The 25860-nt window shown below is 37.6% G+C and overlaps 1 protein-coding gene across 4 annotated transcripts in view; it reads right to left on the bottom strand.

The window, feature by feature from the left end:
* Nucleotides 1–6897: 6897 nt before the first annotated feature.
* PPP1R42 (protein phosphatase 1 regulatory subunit 42) overlaps nucleotides 6898–25860 on the bottom strand; it is a 49456-nt gene continuing 30493 nt past the window's right edge. For 3 of the 4 annotated variants that reach the window (XM_078153376.1, XM_021002194.2, XM_021002196.2), the window contains 3 exons: nucleotides 25256–25387; nucleotides 20300–20352; nucleotides 6898–7313 (listed from right to left, as the gene is read on the bottom strand). In XM_078153376.1, the coding sequence (XP_078009502.1) occupies nucleotides 7293–7313; nucleotides 20300–20352; nucleotides 25256–25387 (206 nt within the window). In that variant the 3' untranslated portion in view covers nucleotides 6898–7292. Of the gene's footprint in view, nucleotides 7314–17423; nucleotides 17496–20299; nucleotides 20353–25255; nucleotides 25388–25860 lie in introns of those variants that run through there. The other variant, XM_021002195.2, reaches the window with a different exon arrangement.

The following is a 25860-nucleotide window of genomic DNA, read 5'->3' as shown; positions in this document are numbered from 1 at the left end:
CCTTCCTCCAGGAGTTAAGCGAATGTGGGGGCGGGGGAAGGGGGGGGACACTAGTTATGGTTGTGACAAGAAGCGACCACAGTCCACTAACAATAGTCAGATTCTTTTCGGACACTGTAGCCACACTTGCATTGAGGGGAGCCTGCTCAGCAGTATCCAGGGTCCTAAGCCACTTCTAATACTCTTTCCACCCCAGCAGGATACATTCTCACTCTTACTTAGGACTCTTGAAAATTCCTTGGAGGACAGAGACTTACACATACAAATCTTAATCAGGCAGTTTCTTGCTACAGCAGGGAGATTTACACTCCTGGCTCAGCCTCTCTTGAAAAAAACAAACATGTTATGTATGTGTGTATATGTGTATATATAGATAATATATATGTGTGTGTGCATACATATATCTCTCAGAACAAACATGGCATTTGATTATATAAAAGTATATAAAGAACATAAAAAGGAAGTTTGTATATAAAACTGTGCCTTTTCATTGCTCAGTTTGAAAAAACTGCTAAGCAGTGTGCTGTAGTAGATAGCCAGTTTTGGACTGGGAAGATGGTATTTTAAATCTGCCTCTGACACATAGTGGTGGTGTAAACCTGGACAAATCACTTAACCTCTCAATGCTCTAGGCAGCTCTAAAGCTCTAAGCTTCCAAGAAGGTTCTGACTTGCAGCATCAAAAGAGGGAATTTTCTCATTATGGAGTTGTGTATACAAATGAAATCACAGGACAATACCAAAAGTGCCCTGCTTGTTAAGGAAAAACAACTACTCTCTTCTCTGGTTTGCCATTTTAAGCTAGTTGCAAACTAGCCCCTTTCTATTGGAACAGTGTGGCTGAAACTACACTTACACTATCTTTCCAGTATTTTGGCAGCTACTCTCTTCAGAGCACTCAGACCAAACATATCCCCCTTGCTCAGCCTCCATATTCCTTCCCTCTTCCTCCACCTCATAAAATACCTGACTTCCTTTGGGATTCCAGTTCAAGGACCACCTACTTCAGGAGACCTTTAGTAATCTCCACCTCATCAACTCCCTACACCTCTAAGACTACCCAACTGTCTATCTTTATTCCATAGATTACATATATATATATATATGTATATATATATATATATATACATGCACATATTCATACATACATACATACATACATACATACATACATTTGTTGTTGAGTTGTTTCAGTCATCTCTGACTCTCCTTGACCCCTTTTAGGTTTTTTGGCAAAGATACTGGAGTGGTTTGCTATTTCTTTCTCCAGCTCATTTTACAGATGGCAAATAGGGTTAAATGACTTGGCCAAGGTCACACAGCTAGTAAGTCCTGAGGCCAGATTTGAACTCAAGGAAGAGGAGTCTCCCAGACTCCTGGGCCAGGGTTCTACACACTGCACAAGGTAGCTGCTCTCTCTCTCTCTTTCTCTCACACACACCCCCCCACACACAATCACTCACACACATTTTATATATATATTATATGTGTATATGTACATATGGTGTGTGTAAATATATATACATATATGCATACATACATATGTATGAAGCTATAGCATGCCAAGTGGCCACACCTCAATGGAATGGGCAGATGAGAAGAATTCGTGCTAACTGCTATTAAGCAGGCACTGTGGAATGCTTAGAGCTTGGTAAGACATTGAAGAAGCCAAGGTCATCTAGGCCATTACCAACTTGACTTTTGTCTTGCCACTGGACTTCAATGACTGTAGAAGACAGAGTGCGGCTGATAGCTTTGTGCAACTCTGCCTCACATAAATCTAATTCACAAAGAAGCCAACATCACCTGTGATATCATTGGTCCTCTTTGACAAATGACAAAACAACTCTGTGTGTGTGTGTGTGCGCGTATAAACACATATGTTATGTTCCTCATTACAGTGTATGCAGCACCTTGAGGACAGACTCTTTTTGCTTTTTCTTTCTGTCCCAAGCACTTAGCACAAGTGTTCAATAAGTGCTATGTATTTTAAAATGTATTGAACTTCCTCTTCTCCTTTTTGCATCACTATTGATAGCCACACATTTCTTTCCACAACTCACCCCATCCTCTAAAAAAAAAAAAGGTCCTTCTGTGTAACAAATGTGTAATCAAGCAAAGTAGATTGACTAGTGGAGTTTGAGTATATGTTTCATTCTGCCTTTGGTTCATCTCCTGTCTACCAAGAAGTGAGAAACATGTTTCATTAATGGTCTTCTCTAGTTATGACTTAACCTTTATTAATCAGAGATTTTAAGATTTTCAAAGTTGTTTTCCTTTATATTAATATATTCTTTATATAAATCGTTCTCCTAGTTCTCACTTTACTTCAGCTCATACAAGTCCTTTCAAATTCTTTGAATCTGTAATATTCTATTATATTCATATATCATGATTTCTTCAGCCATTTCCCAAATTGATGGGGACCCACTTTGCTTCCCATTCTTTGCTTCTGTAAAAAGTGCTGCTATAAATATTTTTGTGCATATGAATCCTTTCACTTTGCCTTTGACTTCTTAGGGAGTATATGCCTAATATGTCTGTGTCAAAGTTAAATGATTTTTTTTGCATGGTTCCAAATTGCTTTCCAGAAGGAATGGAATAATTCATAGCTTCACCAATTAGTATGGCAATCTTCCCAAAGTCCTTCCAGCAACTGCTATTTTCCACTTTTGTTATCTTTGCCAATCTGATGTGTGAAGTAAAACCTCAGTTGTTTTAATCTGCATTTCTCTTATTAGTTATTTGAAGAATTTAAAAATATTTGTTGAACTGTTTGATGACCAGTTCTAATAGACTTAGCTCTTCTCAGCAATACAATCATCTAAGACAATTCCAAAAGACTCAAGATGGATTATGCTATCCACATCCAGAGAAAGAACTATGGAGTGTGAACGCAGATCAAAGTACACTATTTTCTCTTTTGTGGTTTTTCCCTTTTGTTCAGATTCTTCTTTCACAACATGACTAATGTGGAAACATGTTCAATATGATTATACATGTATAGTCTATATCAGATTGTCATCTTTGGGAGTGGGGAAGGGAGGGAAAAAATTTTTGGAATTCAAAACATAAAATGAATGTTGAAAACTATCTTTACATGTAATTGGAAAAAAATAAAATATTAAGGGAAAAAATTTGTTGATTACTTGCTTTTCTCCTTTTGAAAACTGCCTGTTTATGTCCTTTGACCTTTTATTTATTAGAGAATTACTTTTATATATTTGTATTAATTCCCATTGGATATATAACGCCTCAGCCCCTCTTTCCTTTTTCCTTTTCCCACTTGGACTATGTGGGATTTTACCTGCCCTCCCTTTCCCTGAATCTGATGAATCAAAGGTGGACTTAGGGTCTTATTGGATGAGGTTGAGTCTTAAGTTCCTCAGAAAATAAGCCAAATCATTATCTCTATCAGACAATATAATTATGTATAAAGGGAAAGGCAAAGAAGGAACTATTGATCAATAAATCATACAATAAAGTTGGGCTCATATCTATGTTTAAAGACCCTGGTACAGTGAAAAGGATTCTGGATTTGGATTCTGAGAACAAGGTTCAAATCCTAGTTCTGCCACATACTACCCGATATGACCATGGACCTTTCTGAACCATTTGGACCTCAGTTTTTTCGTCTATAAAATGAGAGGCTGGGTTAAATAACTTCTGAGGACCCTTCCAGCTCTAGAGCAATAATTTTTCAGCTGTTTGCAAGGGAAACAGTCTGAAAACCATTAATTTTTTTCTCATTTAACAAATAGTCACTGTGGGACTCCTGTGTGCAAGAGATCATGTGGAATAATGGAATACCAGTTTTCCTAAAATACTATGCAAATTTTTTCCCTGTTGCTTTTCTTTCCCCACCCCCCAATCAATCCCTTCCCACCATGACAAAATTTATGCAACATAATCCATTCTAAAACAGAGACAGTACTATAATTTGTGTGTAGAACACCTTCTGTACTAACTTTCTCAACCCCCACTTTCATTGGCAGCCTGGGTCCCAGAGAGACAGTTGACTGTGAGAGAAATGATTATTATTAAACATTTTTTCAGGGAGATACAGAGTTCCCCCCTTTTCTAAAGTCCTGATTTTAAAAGTTCAGCCTCTTGAATGAGCTTGCTGATAAAGAGATTAGATCTACCCTAGGGCCACCATTGTCTCTTGCTCAGGCTTGGAGCGGACATACTTCTTTGAACAGATAGCCCAAAGCTGGGGGTGGTCTGAGTATATAGTTTCTCTGTCCAAGGGTGACATGATGTCACTTTCAGCCCTTCATTTTTAATATAGCTCACCTCCTATTGTGTTAACCAATCAGAGCTGATTGCCACTCCTCTTCCAGAAGTACATATAAGCTGTGAGCACACCGTGATTGTCTTTGGTCTAAGAGAGACAGACAAATGACCATCCTATTAATAACATTCTGGCCTTATTAATAAAATGTTTAAATTACCCAGAAACAATACTTTTTAATCACCATAACTGCTTCTCTCCTCAGGGTTTTAGGGATAACTGGGAGGGGCTGGGTATTCTGCTACTATCATTCAAGAGCTCTTATCTGGTATGTTTCCCAAAACAGATTAACTAGATAACATTTCCCCAGTATTAATCAACCACTTGATAGCAGCTTTTCTAAAGGGATATACAGAGAAAGTGTAGCAAGGATAAAGGTACAAAAATCTCCCCAAACTGGGAGTGCACTTTCCTGTGGGGATAACGAGCTCAAGTTTAAAGTGGCTGGTAAGAAATATCCCCCAAATCAGTGGTGTACTCTCCCTCCTGAACATATACCAGGCCTTTGGCGGGACAGGGCTCAAATTTGAGACTCATAGATACGGAGACACACATGTAGGAAAGACATGTGGCCGAGGTGGTAGCTCCTGGCCCCAGGAGTCCTTTTTCTTCCCCACCAAGTTTATTTCTGGATATGACAGAGATGGACGACTTACTCTTACTTGCTGTAAGACACATTTTACACTGTGGTCTGTTGCCAAGTTGATTCACCACTAAGTTAAGCCAAGCAGCTCAGTCTTCAGGGTTGGATACTCACCAGACTTGACTATTACAGCTACTAGCAACCTCTGCAATCAGCTCCAGCAGCTGGACCTTTTGGGCTCTTCTGAACTTTTGAACCTAACACAGTTGTAACCCAGAACCTTCCATCTCTAGACAGTCACCCGCTTAAGATCAGGAAAGAATAAATACAGAAGACAAAAGAAACAGAGGCACCATGTGTTCACATTCACACAGTAGTTCTGTGGGGAGACATGGTAGGGGCTGCCACAGGCTCTCCCTCCATCCCACTCCTTACCTGAAGACTCACAGAAATTCAGGGCCAAGAAGCAAAAGTGCAAACAAGGCAGAGGGAGGAGTTATATCAGTACTTAACGAATTCAAACTCTACTTCAGCTAGATATTCTCTGGCTCTGAAGCCATTTAGAATACTCATTATTCAGCACTAGCCTGTTCTGGAAGTAGGCCCCCCAAACCCTAATTATAGGTTTCACAAGTCCACACGTTATGAGTCAGAAGCAGGATAAACCCAAGAGTGCCTTGCTCCAAGACCAGCTCTTTATCCACTACTTTACACAGTTGCTTCTGTATTATGAATATTAATCTAATATGGAAAATTTTGTCTAGGTTTAGACCATGAGTGATTTTCAAAGAGGAATACCCATTCCTAGACTTTTTTTTAGGCAATTGGGGTTAAGTGACTTGCCCAGGGTCCCACAGCTAGTGTCAAGTGTTTGGTCTGAGGCCGGATTTGAACTCAGGTCCGCCTGACTTCAGGGCCGGTGCCATTTCTAGACTTCTTAAGAACTGGGAAAAGGAATATCCCAAACAGATCAAACAAATGGGAAAAGGACCCACATGTACAAAAATATTCATAGCAGCAGCTCTTTTTGTGGTGGCAAAGAATTGGAAATTGAGAGGAAGCCCATTAAATGGGGAATGGCTGAGCAAGTTGTGGTATGTGAATGTAATGGAATTCTATTGTGCTATAAGAAATGATGAACAGGCTGACTTCAGAAAAACCTGGAAAGACTTGTATGGTCTGATGCTGAGTGAAGTAAGCAAAACCAAGAGGACTTTGTACACAATAACAGCCATGTTACGCGATGACTAGTATTGTTAAACTGAATCCTTCTCAGCATTACAAGGATCTAAGACATCTCCAGAGGCCTCGGGATGGAAAATGCTGTCCACATCCAAAGAAAGAACTATGGAAGTTGAATCGCTATCATTTATTTTTACCTTCTGTTGAGTTTTGTTTCATCTTTCTGATGGTTCCTCCTATTGGTTTTAATTTTTACTTACAACTTCACTAATGTGAAAATATGTTTAATAGGAATGTAAATGTAAAGCCTATATCAGATTGTGTGCCATCTTGGGGAGGGTGGGGGGGAGGAAGGGGGAGAAAAATTTTCAACTCAAAAGCATATGGAAGTGATTGTTGATAAATCAAAATAAATTAATAAAACTAAAAAAAAGGAAAAAAAAGAACTGGGAGGAAAGCAGAAGACAGCCTATGAATATGAGATGGTGAGAGATTCTGTCTGGGTCCTTTTTTTGGTCTTTGTTGCTAACTAGCAAACATGGGTAGTTGCTTAATTTTTTAGTGTTCCAGGTTCTTGTATAATTGGGGAGAAAAATAATTTATCCAGCTGGGGGTAGTAAAAATATGCCTGGGTTAAGAGTCCAAAGGGCATGTGAAAAAACTGGATGATCTCTCACATCCCTTTCCAGCTCTAACACTTCTAATTCTGTGAAGCATTTTGATGAATCTGAATTTCAATCTTAGGTACCAGAGAATATTTGATCTCAGGCATGAACTTAATTCCCATGCACCAGTACTAAATAAGAAAGGTTTTACGTATAAAGAAACACAAAACTTAGTTGGTTCAAAATGTTTAATTTCTTTTGGAGTCTGTGTTCAAGCTCTTTATTTTTTAAAGTAAATAGCATATAATGGCTAAGAAAAAAACCAATCTGATCTTTGAAATAAAAACTTGAAAAGCAATGATATTAAGTGGAACTCACTATTAGGATCTAAAAAGAAAGTATAAAAAGGCAAGCACTAATTTTTTCCTCATAATAAAATCAAATCACGAAACTACACAGTTAGAGGGGATATCACAAAATAAGAATCCAGATGTGCAAAGCTATATGTATGCCTATAGTTTAGATCTTTTTTTTTAAATCAAAAAGACATCATTAAATATAAGTGTCACATCAGGGGCAAAGGTGCTTTGTGAAGGTTCAGGTGCATCCTTCCGGGTATCAGGTTTTGCTTAAGCTTCACGATCAGCTTTCTGTATTAAAAGACAAAACAAAAACATGCTTCAATGTTAAATAATTTTTCAAAAATTATAAATTATGATTTAATGGCATGACAGCAAAGACACAACTCATTAACATTACTTTAGTCTTTCACCAAAACTTGATGAATGTTTTGAGTTTAAATTGAGCAGCAGAAATCTCTTAGGATTTGGGAGCAGGGAGCAGGCAGTGTTGGAGAAGGATGAGAATCAGAGGACTAGATTAAGGATGTGGGAACTGTCCTACGACACTACTCTGGCACTACTCTTATAAGGGTGGTATTCTTAGTGATTTCTGACAACTGTGGATGGGATTGTGCCTTTCTCTTCCTTCGACCTAAAGCAATCACTACAGGACCTTTAAGACCAAGATGGTGGCATCTTCTGTTATCATGGGTGGGTGGGTTTCTTCTGCTGCACTTCTGGGTTCCCAGTAGTCGCTACTGAAGATGACTATGCTAGTGGAAGGCAGAGCACAGGATCATAGATGTAGAGGTGGAAGGGACTTCATAATCCATCTAGTCCAGTCCACTCATTTTACAATTGAGAAAACTGAGGCCCAGAGAGGCTCAAGGTAAAATAGGCAGGAAGTAATGGGGCAAAAATTTGAATTCAGGTCCTACGACTTCAAGTCAGGATTTCTTTGCATTGTACTACACTGGTTCCCAAGTCCTAAAAACTGGAATGACTAGGTATGGCTATGTTGGGCCTCCCAGAAAAGCCTAATTTCACAGAAGCTTGTCATGAGGTTAGTCATTATGTGATAATTTTTCAGGTGGCCGAATCAACTCTTGAAGATGTCTACTGAAGTATGGTACCTGGGTATAATTCTATAGCAAAAAACCTGGAGATCCCACTATTGTGAGGCTCTTCGGTGTCATGTTATGCTTCAATCAAGTTATAGACCATTGTACTACCTATAATTTGCTTACAGAAGTCACTTTGAAAGTGTGCAACAGGCACCAAATATGTTTTGAATACACATATGCTATACACTATTTGTTTGAAGTGAGATGTTATAATATCCTATATATTATTCTGCATATGTATTTGAATACAGAATATTTAAGATCAGCAAAGCAAAAGAGATTTCTGGATTATGAATATATGCAAGTTCTTTTTATGAGCTGTGTGAGTAAAGAGTGTATGATCAAAAATATTCAGTTTTCAAAATTCTTCTCAAAGAATATGGGAAACTATTTGTTAAAACTGTTAGAACATAATGTTAAAACAAAGTACCTTTTAATGCTATTTAACTTCACAGCATCAGATTTTTAATAACTTCATAACTCAAAAAGCTAATGATAGTCCTATGCTTTAGTAGAAGATTCTGAGTATTTTAGAAATGCTCAAATAATAATGTAATATAATGCAAATCATGTGCCCTGGAGATTTCTTAGGTATGTCTGAAACAAAGTATATTAGAATCCGACTAACTAGAGTTATTATTTTCACATTAACAAAAAGATGGATTGACTCTATTAACCATGCTTGCGTTTTAATCAAACAGTTAAAATAAATCATGTAACAATTAGCCTTTTTCATTTTACTGGCAATACATAATTCTCAGAGGATCTTATGTGTATGAAAAGCATAAAATTATTTAATGTCTATTTTTAAATTACCAAGGCTCAAATACGTTCTACCACATTTGAAAAGAAAGGAAACATCTGTCAGAACTATTTACTGTGATAAACACAGAAAGGAAAAATACTGAATCTTTTCTTCTGCTTAATACCACATATTATTTTTAATCAAACAGTGAAGGCATTTGTTCAGAATCAACTTTTAAATAAAAAACAGCTTTAAGCTAATCTTCAATTAAAATGTACATTGACAATATCAAGTTCAGTTTGAGATTCAATAAAAGCCAAGGAGTCCAACTTCCTTTCCATGTAGGAAAAGAATGCTTTTGCAAAAGTACATAAGCATAGATTGTGAACAGTTATAAAGGGGGGAGGGGAAGTTTTCACACACACACTGTTGGCCAATGCTCCCTTGTAGTAAATGAGCACAGATCACAATATACAGAGCGTGAGCATCAGTTTCCTGGCATAGGGGAGAGTTAATTAATAGATTATTCAGAAACATATTCTGATTCTAGATTTTGAGCTTGCCTAGTACTAGATTGGAAAGTTAGTTAGCTATTATTCTTGTATGTTTATATAGTATTCTTTTGCTTATGGTGCATTACTTGCTTCATGACCTTGCTATCCCTGTAAAATTAGTACATAGGAATATGAAGTGTACAACCTATGTACAATCTATGTGAGTATTTTACAAAAATTCTACCTAAAATATTTGGTCATTCTTTGTTGTGTAAATGAGCATCAGAAATTATATTCTCATTTATGCTTGGAGGCAAGAAACATCTTTTTATAATTCTATAACGTCCAATTTAAGGAACTCAAAACCAATTCACATGTAAATATTTCACATTTTGTGGGATATGACAATGAAATATTGCTTAATACATACAACTGTATTGTATAGGTCAGTGGCAGAACTGGAATAAAATTTAGAACTCTGGACATTTTATTTTACTTTGTTGTAACCCATCTGTTACACTGACCTTCACCAGGATGAGTTGAAAGCAGAATGGTTAGAAAAGATGCTCATTAATAGAGCAGTAAGCTTGAAGACAGGAATGGTTTTGGTGTTTGTAACTCTGGCACTTAACACAATGTCTGGCACATAGTAGACAATTAATACCTATTGAATTGAATCTAAGAAGAGGGGCAGTAATCATACTCCTCAATCAACAGGCAAGCATTTCTTGTGTCTTATTAAGTGCCAGGTACTATGATAAGCCCTGAGGCATATGAAGACAAAAAGCAAAACAGGTAGCTAGGTGGCTTCAGTGGATAGAATGCTGGGCCTGGAGTCAGGACGACCTGAATTCAAATCTAGCCTCAGATATGTACTAGCTGTATGATATGAGCAAATCACTTAACCTCTATCAGCTTCAATTTCCTCATGTGTAAAATGGGGATCATAATAGTACCTACATCCAGTTGTAAAGCTATTAGCACACAGTAGGTGCTTAATAAATGCTTGTTTGCTTCCTTCCTTCCTAACACAATTTCTTCTTTGTGTCAGGCACTGTGCTAAGTGCTGAGGTTATAAAAAGGTAAAAGAGTCCCTGACCTCAAGGAGCTCACAATCTAATGGGGGGAGACAATAAACAAACGTGTACAAACTATATACAAGATGAATAAGAAATAATTAATAGAGAAAAGTCTCTAGAATTAAGAGGGGTTGGGAAAGGCTTCCTTTATAAGATGGGATTTTAGTTAGAACTTGAAGCCAGGAAAGCCGGGAAGTGGAGATGAGGAGAGAGAGCATTCCAGGCATGGGGGACAGCAAGGAAAAAATGCCCAGAACAAGAGATAGGGTGTTTTGTTCATGGGAACAGCAAGTAGGCCAGAGTCACCGGATCAAAGAGCACATAGAGGGGAGTAAGATGTAAGAAGACCAGGAAGGTGTGGAATGGAGGAAGGGGAGTTATGAAGGGCTCTGGGCACCAAACAGAGGATTTTGTATTTGATCATGGAGGTGATAGGGAGCCACTGGGTTTTATTGAACAGGCAGGTGAAATGGTCTGACCCGTTCTGGAGGAACATCACTTTGGTGGTTGAAGGGAGGATGGATTTGGAGTGGGGAAAAGCTTTAAGGCAGGTACTCCCACCAGCAGTCTACTGCAGTAGTCCAGGCGGGAGGTGATGAGGGCCTGCGTCAGGGTGGTGACAGTCACAGAGGAGAAAAGGGGCATATTGAAAGATATTGCAGAGGTGAAATCAACAGGCCTTAGTAGCAGGTTGGATATGGAGATAGTGAGATAGAGGAGCTAAGGTTGACACTTGGGTTGCTAGTCTGAGGGACTGGGAAGATGGTGTTGTCCTCTACACTAATACAAAAGTTAGGAAGAGCGGAAGATGTGGGGGGAAAGATAATGAGTTCTATGTTGGACATGTTGAATTTCAGATGTCTAGTTGACATCCAGCTGACATATATGTATGTATGTATGTATGTATGTATGTATGTATGTATGTATGAAAATGTGATATGGAATAAATGCGTATGTGAAATATTTATATAATACATTGAGAAAATGAATACAAAGTAGTTTGGAGAGACAGTATACTAGCAGCTGAAAGATCAGGAAAAACTTCCTATAAAAGATGGACTTGAGTTGAGCCTTAAGAAAAACAGGGATTCTGAGAGGAATGAGGTGAAGAGGAAATGTGTTTCAGGAACAGGACAGACCAGGCTCAGTCATGGAAATGGAGCATCACATGATAGGAATAGGATAGGTTGTATCAGAGACTACGTGGAGGTCATGTGTTACAATACTGGAAAGGGATCAAGAGAGCAAAGTGTGACGAGATTTAAATGTCAAGCAGAGGAGTTTAGATTTAATCTTGGAGGTAATAGGGATCCACTGAGTTTATTGGCAGTGACACGGTTGGATCGTCACTTAAGAAACATCATTTTGAAAACTGTGCCTGTGTGTGTGCATGTGCACATGCATGTGCATGTACGCATGTGTGTATGTGTGCGTGTGTGCGCATAGGGGCAGAGGATGACAGTATTTGAAAGTAGGGAGAGGTTTGAAGATTATATACTGTTGATAGTCCAGGAGAGAAGTGTGGAGGCCCAGAACAAGGGAAGTAGCTGTGTAAGGAAGGCGATGTAGGTAAGAGATGTTGAGAGAAATAACAAGATTTAGCTACTGATTGGATATGTTGAGTTAGAGGAGTTAAGGATGACACTGAGGCTTTGAAGCAGGGGTCCTGACCATTTACAGCTGACCACCTTTTACCTTTGGTTGTATCTGTTACTTGTGATAAGTAACCTTATTAGCTGTGTGATCCTGGATAAGCCATATAACCTTCCTAAGTCTCCTAAAATATAAAGTGGGGAAAGTAACACTCGTTGCAGCTACCTTTCAGGCTTACTGACTCAAATGAGATAATGTATGCAGAGCTCATTGCAAACCTTATAGCACTATATAAATATCTATTATAATTATTACAATGTCCTTTGAGAAATTTGCAATATTGACTCTACTGAGATCAGTAAAATTCTAGAACATATTATTAAATAGATAATTTGTATTCAGAAAAGCATCAAGAATAAATTATGCCAAATTAACCTTATTTCTTTTCTCTTTCCTTTCTTCCTTTCTTCCTCTTTCTTTCTCTCCCTCTCTCCCTTCCTTCCTTCCTTCCTTCCTTCCTTCCTTCCTTCCTTCCTTCCTCCCTCCCTCCCTCCCTCCCTCCCTCCCTCCTTCCTTCCTTCCTTCCTTCCTTCCTTCCTTCCTTCCTTCCTTCCTTCCTTTCTTCCTTCCTTCTTTCCTTCCTTCCTTCCTTCCTTCTTCCCTTCCTTCATCTTTTCCTTCCTCCTTCTTTCCCTCCCTTCCTTCCTTCCTTCTTTTGACAAAGTTACTAGTCTAAGAGATCAGTAGAGTCCTGTATGGGGCGCTAGATATTGCATATCTGGATTTTCAGGAAGATAGCTGAAAAAGTCTCTAATACTGTCCTTGTAGACAAGGAGAAATGTGAGCCAGATGCTAAGTATATTTCACTGTATTTGAACATGGTTGAATTGCCAGAGAAAAGGATTATTTATTAGTGGTACAATATCAGTTTAGAGAGAGGTCTCTAATGGAGTGATCCCTGAACATGTTTTTAGCTTTGTGCCAGACATTTTTATCAAGACTTAAATGATTTTATTAATACCCAAATGAAAACATGATATGCCTATCAAATTTGAGACAATACAAAGCTGAGAAGACTGAATTATAATCCAAAAGAATCTTGATAGGTTAATATGATGGGGCTGAAACTTAACAGTGATAAATGTAAAGTTTGGTTGAAAAAACTGCATAAAGATAGGATAAGAGAGATTTGGCTAAATAGTAGTTCATATTTTTTAAAAAAAGGGTTTTTTGGTGAACTGTAGGTTCATCGTAAGTCAACAGTCTGATATTGAATTCATAAATGCTCATGCAATCTTAGGCCAAATTGATATTGTCCAGGAAAAAGGAAGGTATAATCTACTCTGTCCTAGTAAGACATACCTGGAATAGAATTTTCAATTCTGAGCACTACATTTAGAAAGGACATTGACAAGCTGAAGCATGTTGGTTGAAGGAACTTGGTAAGTTTACCCCAGAGAAGAAAAGACTTAAGAAGAAATATGATAGCTGCCTTCAAGTATTTGAAGGGCTGTCATTTAGAAGAAAGATTTGTTTTGTTTGGTCCCAGAGTACAGAACTAGGGACAATAGGTGGAAGTTACAGAGAGGTAGATTTCAGCTTAATTAGAGCTACCCAAAATTTAATGGGCTGCCTCAGGATTCAGGAAGTCTCTTTCATTATAAATGAAGCAAAGGGAAGCTGGAAGATCACTTGTCACAGAGATATTATAAAGAGGATTCCTATTCAGGTATGAGTTGAACTAAATGACCCTCTATATTCCAATTTTCTGATCACATTATTTTTTTCAGATCTTGTTTTTCAAGTTTTTTCAGTTTCTATTTTGCCTTGAAGAAATGAAAGTTTTGAAATTCTGGGATAAGAAAATAATAATTTAAGAACAATATTCATTTGATAGCAATTATATAAATCTTGAAAGGACTTATTATGATGTTTGTATGGGCCAGTGTGTGATTTTTTATAAATTATATATGTGTATATATACATACACACACACACACATACATATATATGGGCAGCTAGGTGGCACAGTAGATGGAGCACTGGACTTGGAATCTAGAAGATTCATTTTTGTGAATTCAAATGTGACTGTGTGACCTTGGAACCCTTTTTGCCTCAGTTTCCTCATCTGTAAAATGATCTGGAGGAGATGGCAAATCATTCTACTATCTCTGACAAGAAAACCCTAAATGGGGTCATTAAGAGTCAGACATGACTGAAATGACTGAACAAACACATATACATATGAATAATATAAGGTCTAAAAAGGAAGCAACAGTATCATATGGCTTTTTCTAGGCATGCACCCTTAGTGAGCCTCCATTGCCATAGACAGAGACTCCCAAGTCCAGGTTTTATTAATTCCATCTAGGTTTCCTGAAAAAAGGAGGAACTCTTGGCAGAGAAAAATCCAGCTTAATCTCTCAATCATCAATAGTGGAGTTTCATCATCACTGAAAAACCACATGACAATACTGATCCAAATATATATTTCCCCAGAACACAGGCCTCACTCATAAAACGAAATCCCATTTATAGGAAAAGTATATGTGTGTGTGTGTGTGTGTGTGTGTGTGTGTGTGTGCATGTGTGTGTATGGTGAGGGGACAGAAGAAAATGGGGGGTACATGGAAAGAGTGCAGGACTTTGATCCTCTCCTCCTTTTAGCCCATTCAATACATATTCATCAGCCATTCACAATTCTGGTAGCTATTACTGACCTCCAGGACATTCTGTTTTCTTCCTCAAGGAGTTGAGTACCTAGCTCATGGTCTTTCTTCCCCAACTCTTGCCCTCATTCAAGGGGGTTTCGACATGCATATTGATTCTCCCTCAAATACCCAAGCTCCTTAACTTGCTCATTTCCTGTGACTTACTCCTTTCACCCCACCTCAGCTACAGAGATAGTCATATCCTTGACCTTGCCATCACCTATTCCTCTTTCATATTCATGAATTCTGAAATTTCTTAATCTGATTATTAATTTATTGCCATTCCACTTCTCTCACTGCTTTGCAATCTTTAATACTGTTCTTTGTCCACATTGTTATCACCAATTTCTCACCTCAGTTCTGTCCCAGGACACCTTTCTGCCTTCCTCATATTTACCCCTTGGTAAACCAGTTCAACTCTACCCTGCACCCTCCTTCTCATGTGTCCCTTACCCCCTTGTCCTGCCACCAGTCTTGCTCTGCTAAGCCCCAGCCTCAGATGAATCCTAACACCAACTGCCTTTATTTCTACTTACATGCTACTAAGAGAAGTTGAAGAAACTAATGGAACTGTATTGACTGGGTCCACTCCAGTCCACTCCACTATATAATTTCAACTCAACCCTCACTGCAGCAAGGCAATCCTTTTCCACTTTCCTAACTCGTTCACTGGCCACAATGGCTCTTCTAAACCTTTTCATCCCTCCTCAAACTTCCCATGGCTCTCCTCCCCACCCTCTCAGCTGAGAGCCCTGCCTCATATTTTACTGAAAAAACTGACCAAGATAATTGGTCACCAAGAGTTCTGTCTTTCTCCCTCCTCCTCATTTTACATCATTGAGAAGATGCCTTCTGCTACTATCTCTTCCTTGAGGCCTGTCTCACATGAAGAGGTGATCTTTTCCTTGCCAAAGAAAACTCTTACATGCACTAGACCTCCAATTCCTTCCATCTCCTCTAGCAGATGATGCCCCCCCTCTATCATCCCCATTCCCTCACTAATCTTCCATCTCTCCCTATCTACTGGTTTGCTTTCCAGCTACCTCCAAATATGCCTAGGTCTCTCCCATCCTCTCCCCTCATCCTCTCTTAATCCATCCATTCCCCACTAGCTATGGTCCTCTATCTCTCCTCCTTTTTGTGGTTAAATTCCTTGAGAAGGCCATCTATAATAGATGCCTCCACTTTCTATATTTTTGCTCTTCTTAAATCTCTTCAGTCATTTGAATCTCATTTGATCATTCAACTTAAACTGCTCTTTCCAATGTTACCGTGATCTCTTAATTAGCAAATCCAATGGCTTTTTCTCAAACCTCATCCTTCTTGACCTCTCTGCAGCCTTTAACATTGTCAATCACCCTTTTCTCAGTGATACTGCCTTCTCTCTAGCATTTTGTGACACTACTCTCTACAGGCTCTCCTCCTACCTGTCTGACCATTCCTTTACAATCTATTTTGCTGGATCTCCATCCAGTTTGCACCTACTAACAATGGCTGTACAATGTAACTCTGTTCTAGATCCTCTTCTCTATTCTATCTACACCGTTTCCCTTGGTGATGTCATCAGAGCCAATGGATTCAATAATCATCATTATGCAGACAATTCTTAGATCTATTTATCCAGACCTGGACTTTCTCCTGACCTCCTATCTCACATCTCCAAATGCCTATTGGATATTTTGAACTGGATTTCCTATTGACACCCAAAACTCAACATGTCCAAAATGGAACTCATCTTTCCCTCTAAACCCTCCCCTCTTCCTAATTTTCCTATTACTGTCAGAAACAGCCTTCCAATCACTTAAGACTCACAACCAAGATATAATCCTCAACTCTTAACTCTCTCTCTCATCTCCCATATCTAATTAGTTGCCAAGGCCTGTTGACTTTACCTTCATAATATCTCTTTTATACTGACTTCTCTGACACTGCCACTACCCTAGAGCAGATCGTCATCACCTCACACTTAGAGTATTACAGTAACTTTTTGGTTTGTCTCCCTGCTTTAAGTCTCTTCCTACTCTAGTCTATCCTCTACTCAGCTGTCAAATTAATCTTCTTAAAGTGAAGGCATGACCATGTCACTTTGCTATCCAAGAAACTCCAGTGACCTCCTATCACCTCCTGAATCAAATATAAAATCCTCTGTCTTTAAAACCCATCATCTATTCCCTTCCTACCTTTCTAAACTCCTTAAATCTTATCTCCATGTACTAAAATATATAGTGATACTGGCTTCCTTGTTGCTTTATACTAAATAATAGATCAATTTTAATAAAGAATTAGATACTAAAAACTATAAATTCTTGTTCCTTTCACTTGTTTATTCCTGTCTGATTTAGACCTTAAGCCTTCTGGTCAAGAGACCATGTTAAACTTATGTTTTACTTAACCTTTTGAGGTTTTTAAAAGGTCTATCACTTGAACCCACAAAAGACATTATTTATTTTCATCTCTTAATAACCCATTTTTCTGAGTCTTCATATCTAAAGATGATTAAAGAGCCTAATGAATTTTTCATACTACATACAGCAATTTTTCCCATTCCTACAATGTTGTATATAAGAATAGTGACCATATTCAACTCAAAATTAGGCCATACAGTCTGACAAAGGAATTTTAAAATATCATTTCTGGATTTATTTCAGGAGAGACAGGAAGAATATCTAGGGCAGACCAAACATACACAGAAGAGGTCCATGCTGAAGGTAAGAAAGGGCACCAAGGAATCAGTTCTCAAAATATCTGAAAGAGGGGAAGAAGCCAAAAGATCAGAAAACATCATTATAGCTAGCAAACATTATAGCTAGCAAAGGAAGATATCAAATAACTACCAACCCATAATTCTCATCTTTATGAACTATATATTAGAAAAATTTATACATCTATTGAAGGCATCCTGGATGAAAATATAAGATGAGAACAGGCAGGCTCTCACAAATGACATTCCAAGATAAACCATATTTTTATAATAACACAGTTGACCCAAAGGTGCCAGAACATAAGATCCTACTGTGCTTACTATATTTATGAGATTCTTTGAAAAATGCGACAACTGAGATAATTTTGTTTTCTGTACCTTTCCTTATTAGTAGCAATGGAAGTAAAAAACAGAGAGGCATACACTGACTAAAGGAAAATGCTATCCACATCCAAAGAAAGAACTATGGAGTTTGAATACATACTATTTGCTGGGTTTTTTTCTTCTGTTGTGTTTTGTTTTATCTTTCTGGTGGTTCCTCCTAGTGGCTGTTTGCAGGTGATAATATGGGGGTTGCAACAGGTTTCAGAACATTGCAAAGACTCCTAAGTGAATCCATAATCACTCAAAACAGTTTGCTCTAGCTTTCCACACAAGAGAAGCCCAGTAAATGAAGAATATCTTGTTGTTCAGATGATGTTATATATTTGGATGGATAGCCTATATAGAGTGGATTCATTTTTAAACATATATCTCAGAAAGACACAGCAAATATACATTTAGCTGGGACCCAGAATGGAATAGGAAAAAGATAGCCATCTGGATTGCATTTGGGAAATTTGGACCCCTAGAAGAGCTACCCCAGGTTCAATGATCCAAAGATTTTCCTTGAAACAAAACGCCATTTTTTTAACATCAATATTCTATTGGTGATGCTATCTGCCCATAAATCATGCAATAATACAATCTCCAATATTTCAAAACTTCAAGTTATCTAAAGGGCAATAGAGAGGTACAAGGTGGGCACAAATAGTCTGTATAATATAATCAATAATTAATTGCACAAAAGAATTGGAAATTGAGGGGATGCCCATCAGTTGGGGAATGGCTGAACAAGTTGTGGTATATGAATATAAGGAATACTATTGTGCTATAAGAAATGATGAACAGGCTAACTTCAGAAAAACCTGGAAAGACTTGTATGGTCTGATGTGAGTGAAGTGAGCAGAACCAAGAGGACTTTGTACACAATAACAGCCACGTTGTTCGATGACTAATATTGATAGACTTAACCTTTCTCAGTAATACAAGGATCTAAGACATCTCCAAAGGCCTCATGATGGAAAATGCTATCCACATCCAAAGAAAGAACTATGGAGTTTGAATACATACTATTTGTTGTGTTTTTTTCTTCTGTTGTGTTTTGTTTTATCTTTCTGGTGGTTCCTCCTAGTGGCTCTAATTCTTACCTACAACATCACTAATGTAAAAATATGTTTAATAGGAATATATATGTATAGCTTATATCATATTGCATGCCATCTTGGAGAGGGAGGTGGGGAGGGAAGGGGAGAAAAATTTGAAACTCAAAAGCTTATGGAAGTAATTGTTGATAATTCAAAATAAATTAATTAAAAATTTTAAAAAATAGCTGCACACAGAAAGTGACATAAAAGATGTTATCAAAGCAACATATGACTAGAAAGGGAGGTGGGCTGGTCATACTGGGAGAGTAGGTGATAAGGGATGGACAACTTGTGTTTTGCATTGTTAATTCACATAACATTAAGAGATCCCACAGGAAAGGCCCCTACTATGTTGTGTGCGTACCCTTTGGAGGACATGGACAAGAGTCCCACAGGATGAGAAGGCATAGTTGATCTGGAGAGAATACTCACATCAATGGAGTTGCAAATTCATTGAAGTAAATTTATTTCACAGCTTGACCACATTTAAATACCTATTATGATGCTTCATTATGATTTGGAAGTGATAAATGGGTTGTCAGTGGTAATGTCATTGCAGCACAAGCTCTTACACTTCCTAACAAGGTGGAAAGGCTTTCCCATATGAGTTCTAACCTGGTAATAGACCATATGTCTGTGATCAGAGAACCTAGCTAAGTGCTGAAAGGCTCATCACCAAAAGGCTGACCACCAGATGATGATGATTATTATTATTTTTACTGCTGCAAATCACAAATACTTCAGCAAAAATGGATTGCAATCTGCATAGGCTGAAGGAATACCAGTAAAATAATGGCTCCTTAAAAAAGAGTAAATTTATTTATGTGAAAAATCAACAGGAAAAATATTTGAAATCAGGATTGACCCTGGAAATTCAGGACAGATGGTCACTGTATAAGTAGGTCATGGGAATAAAAATTAATTGATTTTAGTATATTTTTGCTTGATAACCTTGAATTCATTCCTTTAATCATGCTTTGGAAAAAAGAACAAAAGGTAGTTCAGGGATACTAAAGGTTTTAGAAAAAGAAGTAATATAGACCCCCTCCCCATCATCCCAATCTTTTATTTATTGATTGATTGATTGATTGATTTTTTTGGCTAGGCAATGGGGTTAAGTGGCTTGCCCAGGGTCACACAGCTAAGTGTTATGTGTCTGAGGTCAGATTTGAACTCAGGTCCTCCTGAATCCAGGGCCAGTGCTCTATTCACCTAAGCTGCCCCCATCTCAATCTTCTTTTAAAAAGCACTTGGGCATTTGAAGGAAACATATCTGATCTTTTCAAGAAAATTTATATTAACTTCCTCTGTTACCTCTGGACATTCTCTTCTGTTTTGAGGACATCTACGTAAGAGAAAAAGGTTAAGTTTGCTTTACCCACCTGCGGGGGACTGTAATAACCAGGAATTCGTTGATGGGTTGATTCAAAGTCACCTGTGTATACAAAGAATTAAATGCATATTTTCACAAATGAAAAAAAAGTGTAAATTCAATATGCCAAGTCATCAGAATATTTACAATCATACTTTAAAAGATTATTAGTGCTTAGAAAAACCGAAAATGAAATTTGAATAGTAGACATCTATATGGTGCAGGAACTTTATATATAGCATTCCACTTGATTCTTGTGAGGAACAGCTGGCTTTTGTGTAAAGAATGTCACACTTGGAGCTAAAAAATTAGTTTCAGGTTCTTCCTAAAGAGGAGGGAGCTGGGTGTTTTGAGAAGAAAGCTATTCATATGCTCCAAAGAATGATAGTCAGATTCACAGGTGTTGTCAGACATAAAATCATCTGGTAAAGGTCAAAGTAAGAAAAGAGAATCGTGGTAGTTGGTGAGGCCTTGTTAGCTCTGTGGCAGCATTTCATCCCAGCCATAACAGATAATCTCTTAAGATCCGGAAAAGAATGGATGCCTATGGCTCACTTCTGGTGATTCACATAGGTACAAATGATCCTTACTACCAAAAGATGCCTAGAGAATTTTGTCAAAGTTTAAAAAAGTCCTAGGCAAGAAACTAAAGACCACAGGGACACAGGGGGTGTTTTCAATCACTGTTACCCACTGAAGGCAAAAGATGCAGAAGAGAAAGCAGAATCAGAAAATGAACAAATGGTTAAGAAGATGGTACCTAAGAATTTAAACTTCTGAATTCTGGTTCAAAACAGAGGAAAGGCAGATGCCAGGCCTGGGATGGGGTGAACTTAACAAGATTAAATTCAGCAACTAGCTCACAGTCATCTTTTCCATTAACCAATATCCCTTTTTAAGCATCCTGGCCTCCCAATTCTTCAACCTCCTAAATTCCCATGATCAATAACCTTTATCTCTAGCCTAGTCATGCACAGAAATAGCCATATGACAGAAAACTCCCTCACGCAACTGAATTTTACTCAGGTGCTAGAATTCTTAATTATAACTATGGATGTAGGAATGCAATGTTCAAAGTCCTCAATTTAATTTTTCAAAATATTATAAACCCTCCTGGCTAAAAGACAGGGAATGAAGGTTTAAAGGAGGAGAATGTATGTTTCAAAATATCAGTATTTATTTTTAGAATCAATCAGAAATTCAGTAGTATCACTCCTCTAACTGGTTTCACTTGTCCCTTAAAACTTATTTATAATAGGTCAACTTGGGCTGAATTACAGAACTCCCATAACAGAACTAGCAATTCTGGTGCCTAGGAAAAGCACCATAAAACATTCTATAGCGTGTGCAGTAGGAAAGTCACCCTTAAATGAACCTTTAAAGTTAAATTTAGCTAGAGGTAGGGATTCTCAGGGTGATAGCCTAGTCTTCAGGATGCCAAGCTCCATGGGCAGACAGACTATGCAAACTGTATTGCTATGGGGAGAAAAGAGTCTCCAAGACTAGTCCATAAGACTAGTTTCTATAAAGGCTGCTGTTAAGAGGAGGGAGAAGGGTGAGACTGGGTCAGGGATGGGATGTAGTTAGAAGGGAAAGCAAGACCACCATTTCATTCAGTTATTCTTGCAAATTAGGTTCTAAGCTTATTTGTTTTCACCTGCCAAAGGAGTACAAGTACTGTGATCCTCTAAATTTCAATATCTTGGGACAAAGGCCTTATGATCCTCTAACTAGTCCCACTTCAACCGAAAGTCAGTAACAGAGATTTCCAGGCTTTGGCCCAGCCTAGGTTCTAGGTCCCTTCAAAATAATAATAATAATAATAACCCCAGCGCCTTGGATTTAAAGGAAAGCCATAGTGAGACTAGGCTAATGATACCAAATAATTCCAACATGCAGAAGTACCTACTAACCCTATTAAGTTTATATAAATCTGCATAGGATTCTATTATCTAACTACATTTTTGTTCAGAACCAACTACTTCTCAAACAATTTGACAAAACTAATTTTATCTGTAAAATAAGCTGTATGTATGAATGGAATGGAATATCAATGTGCAGAAAGACATGACAAGTCCCAGAAATTCAGAGAAACATGAGAAGATTTGTATGAACATTAAATGAAAAGATTCTTAAAATGAAAATGAACTTTGAAGTCACTGAAAACACAACCTTGGTGCAAGAGATTAGATCATGACACCTGTTTCCCTCTTCTCCAAAGAACCTATGAGGGCAGAATACTGTATTTATTGTCAGACACAGTCAATGGATCACATGTTTTTGTTTTTTATAAATGAAGTTTTCCAGAAATGACTGTGATATAAACATAAATAACACTGATGAGATTTTTTTTTAAAAATTGAGGTCATTGTTTGGACATAAATAATGGTTAACATTCAGCTACTACAATATATGTATAAAATTGTTACATATGTAATAGTTTATTCTATTTTTTATCTCAGTTTAAAACATTCTATTAATCAAGACAAATTTTATTTGATCACCTTTAAAGGATTATCTTAACCACCAATTATGAATTCAATTCAAGTAAACAAATATTTATGTCTAAGGTACTATGCTAGGTATTGGTGATTCAAAGATGAAAATCAACACAGTCCCTGCCTTCAAAGAGCTTAAAGTCTACAAGGAGTTGTATGATATGTCCACAGATAAGCTCAACAAAAGGTTGAATGTGATAGAGACACAGGAGTTAGCACAGATGTTCTTGCTGTTTTTGGTTTAGGACAATGAATTGCTTGTGCCTAAAGAGGACAGGCCTTTGCAGAAGGATATCAGCAAGTGTTGGGCAAAGGAGAGAGGGAACACACATATTTTATACAGTTTTGAGCTTCTTTATTTTAAGGAGACACACTCTGAGAAGAAGGTAGCATTTTTATCCTCAGCATAGTACATTCTCAAAGATGAGAGCTATATTAAATCCTGTGTGAAAGTGTTGTGTAATGGATAGAGGGCCTGCTTTGGAGACATTAACACCTAGGTTTTAAATCTTGCCTCTGACAAATACTAGTTTAACCTTTCAATGACATGGATAACTCTAAGAAGACTCTCTAAGTTGCAAATGAATTGCTGCTCTGTATGGGAGTTTCCATACTGGGAGTTCTCTACTGATGAAATACCACTACCTTGGCTTCTACCTCCCTTCACCCCCCCCCCCAATTCTATAACATTTATAAGTGGTTTTGAGACTCTGGAGAGAAACTTTTCTTCCTGAATTTAAAAACAAAATTAAGGCTAGTTCTACCCTTTGAGTTTAGGAGAGGATACCATATCCCCTCCTAAACTCAAAACAGATAAAAACTATTGTTTTTTTCTCTTTGGATTCTCCAAGGCACTTAATTTATGCATTTCCTTCCTTAGCTGTTGTTACAGGTATATTTGTGGCTGTATGTCAAATGAAGATAGTCTATTTACTGATTTTCCATGTTGAAATTGATATGTTAGGGGAAAAGATGCCCAAATCATAAATCTGCATATCCTACCTCCCTGCCTCTTGTTTTTATCACCTCCCTATCCCCTCCTAAAGAGGGTTGTGAAGGCCCAGAAATACATGATAGAGTGACAGAATCACAACATTTTGGAGTTGTAAGGGATCAGAGACCACCTTATCCAAATTATACTTCCTTTCAGGAATTTTTTCTACCTGATATCTGACACCTGGTCATCACCTTTGTTGAAATACACAAAATAAAGGGGAATCCCCTCCTCCTAAGTCAGCCTGTGTCACTTTTGTATATTTCTTATTGTCAGGAGATTGTGCCTTAAATCAAGCTTAAATTTGCCTCTCTGTAACTTCTACCACTGCTACTAGCTTTGCCTTCTAGGGCTAAGCCTCTCCTGGGTGCCAACCTTTCAAATACTTAAAGGACAGGTGTCCTTGCCCCATCCTGAAAAGGCTTCTGTTCCCCAGGGTAAACACATCAAGTTTGTTCAGCTGATCCTCCTATCGAGTTGATTTAAGCTCAGGCACCATCTTCACTGTCCTGCTCTGGATATTTGCTTAATGAAGTCCTTTCTAAAATGTGGTGCTCAGGATTGGATGCAATATTCTTAGCACAGATGTGTGGTCTGCCCATAGTAGAGTACCATGACTTCTTTATTACTGGATGCTCTGCCTCTCTAAGTGCTGCAGCACAAAACTGCATTAATATTGTTGGTTGCCATATCACACTGTTGTTGTATACTGAGCATGAAATCTACTCAAAATCCCAGATCCTTATTTTTAAGATAAATTGCTGTCTAGACACTTTTCTCCCACCTTAAACTTGTGAAAGAAACCATTTTAACTCAAGTGTAAAACTTTATATTTATCTCTACCAATTTCACCTTATGAACTAGCCCCATGTTTTAGCCTGTCAAGATCTTTCTGAACCTGGCCTCTTCCATCCAGTGTATTAGCTATGTGTTTCCCTACTTTGTGTCATCTACAAATCTGGTATACTCTCCTGATTAGACAAAAACTGTACTGAGTGTTCAGTATTCAATATCTCACTTTTGTTCTCCATGAGAAGGAGAATAGATTCTACCCTGTTTCTGCTGCCTATGAAGAATGCTGAAAGTAAGTCCCAACTTAGTGGTACAGTGTAAAAGGAAGTGCTCGCTTTTATACATCCAAGGCCTGGATATCACATGATGTTTCTCAAAATGATACTGATGAGAACATCTCGTGTTAAATTATGTTTATAGTAAGATAAGGACAGAGACTATATTTAGTGAACTTCCTTTGCACCATGTCTAGGAGGGTCTCATTCAGTGTTCATTCACTCTGCATTTATTTATGCACTACAAGTAATACTGCTGCTGTTGAGCTTCTTGAAACACGGCCTTCCAATGTAGCTTTTGCTTGGTAGTCAATGAACATATGTAGAACTAAGTGACTTTTAAATTTCTTGATATCTTCTTTTAGCAAATTTTTGTGTTGTTTACGTATAGTGATTAGAAGGCTTACTTTTGCTTGGAGGGGTTGAAGCATCCCATAGCATACTCTTTTTCTTCATGTTTTTCTTGGCATCTTTGGATGCCTTCCAGTTCATTAGGAACTGTCTTTCTACTTGTTTTATTTCTTTCCCGTCAAGACTTTCTGGAGAAAAAACATATACTTTAAAAACCAGATATTAAATTTAAAAGTGCTTTATTTATACTGCTTAAAATTTATATTAATGAAATTTTACTTAACATTTTTGTTTTCTTAAGGAAAAACCAAATATTTTATCATACATTACAAATTAGCATCTTGTTTTACATATGCAGTATAATGATTTTAATTAATAAGAAGTTATTTAACATTTTACGTGTAAAAGAAACCTAGGGCAAGTTCCTTAACTTTTCTGGCTCTCACTTTTCTCTTCCATAAGATTCTACAATTCCGAGGAAAAGCCCATATAGTGGTAGAAATTAAAACAAAACAATACATACTTACCCCAAATTTCTACCAATATAATTTAACTATTTTTCTCCCACTAGGCAGAGACATTTCACTACAGGAATTAAGATCATATGCATATCAAGGACAACTGTAGGCAGTTCACAGTAACTGCATTGTAAGTACCAAAT

This window comes from Phascolarctos cinereus, unplaced genomic scaffold (genome assembly GCF_003287225.1).
Source record: "Phascolarctos cinereus isolate Bilbo 61053 unplaced genomic scaffold, phaCin_HiC Scaffold_4;HRSCAF=312, whole genome shotgun sequence".
Taxonomy (NCBI): Eukaryota; Metazoa; Chordata; class Mammalia; order Diprotodontia; family Phascolarctidae; genus Phascolarctos; species Phascolarctos cinereus.
This window is presented reverse-complemented; position numbering and strand designations above follow the sequence as displayed.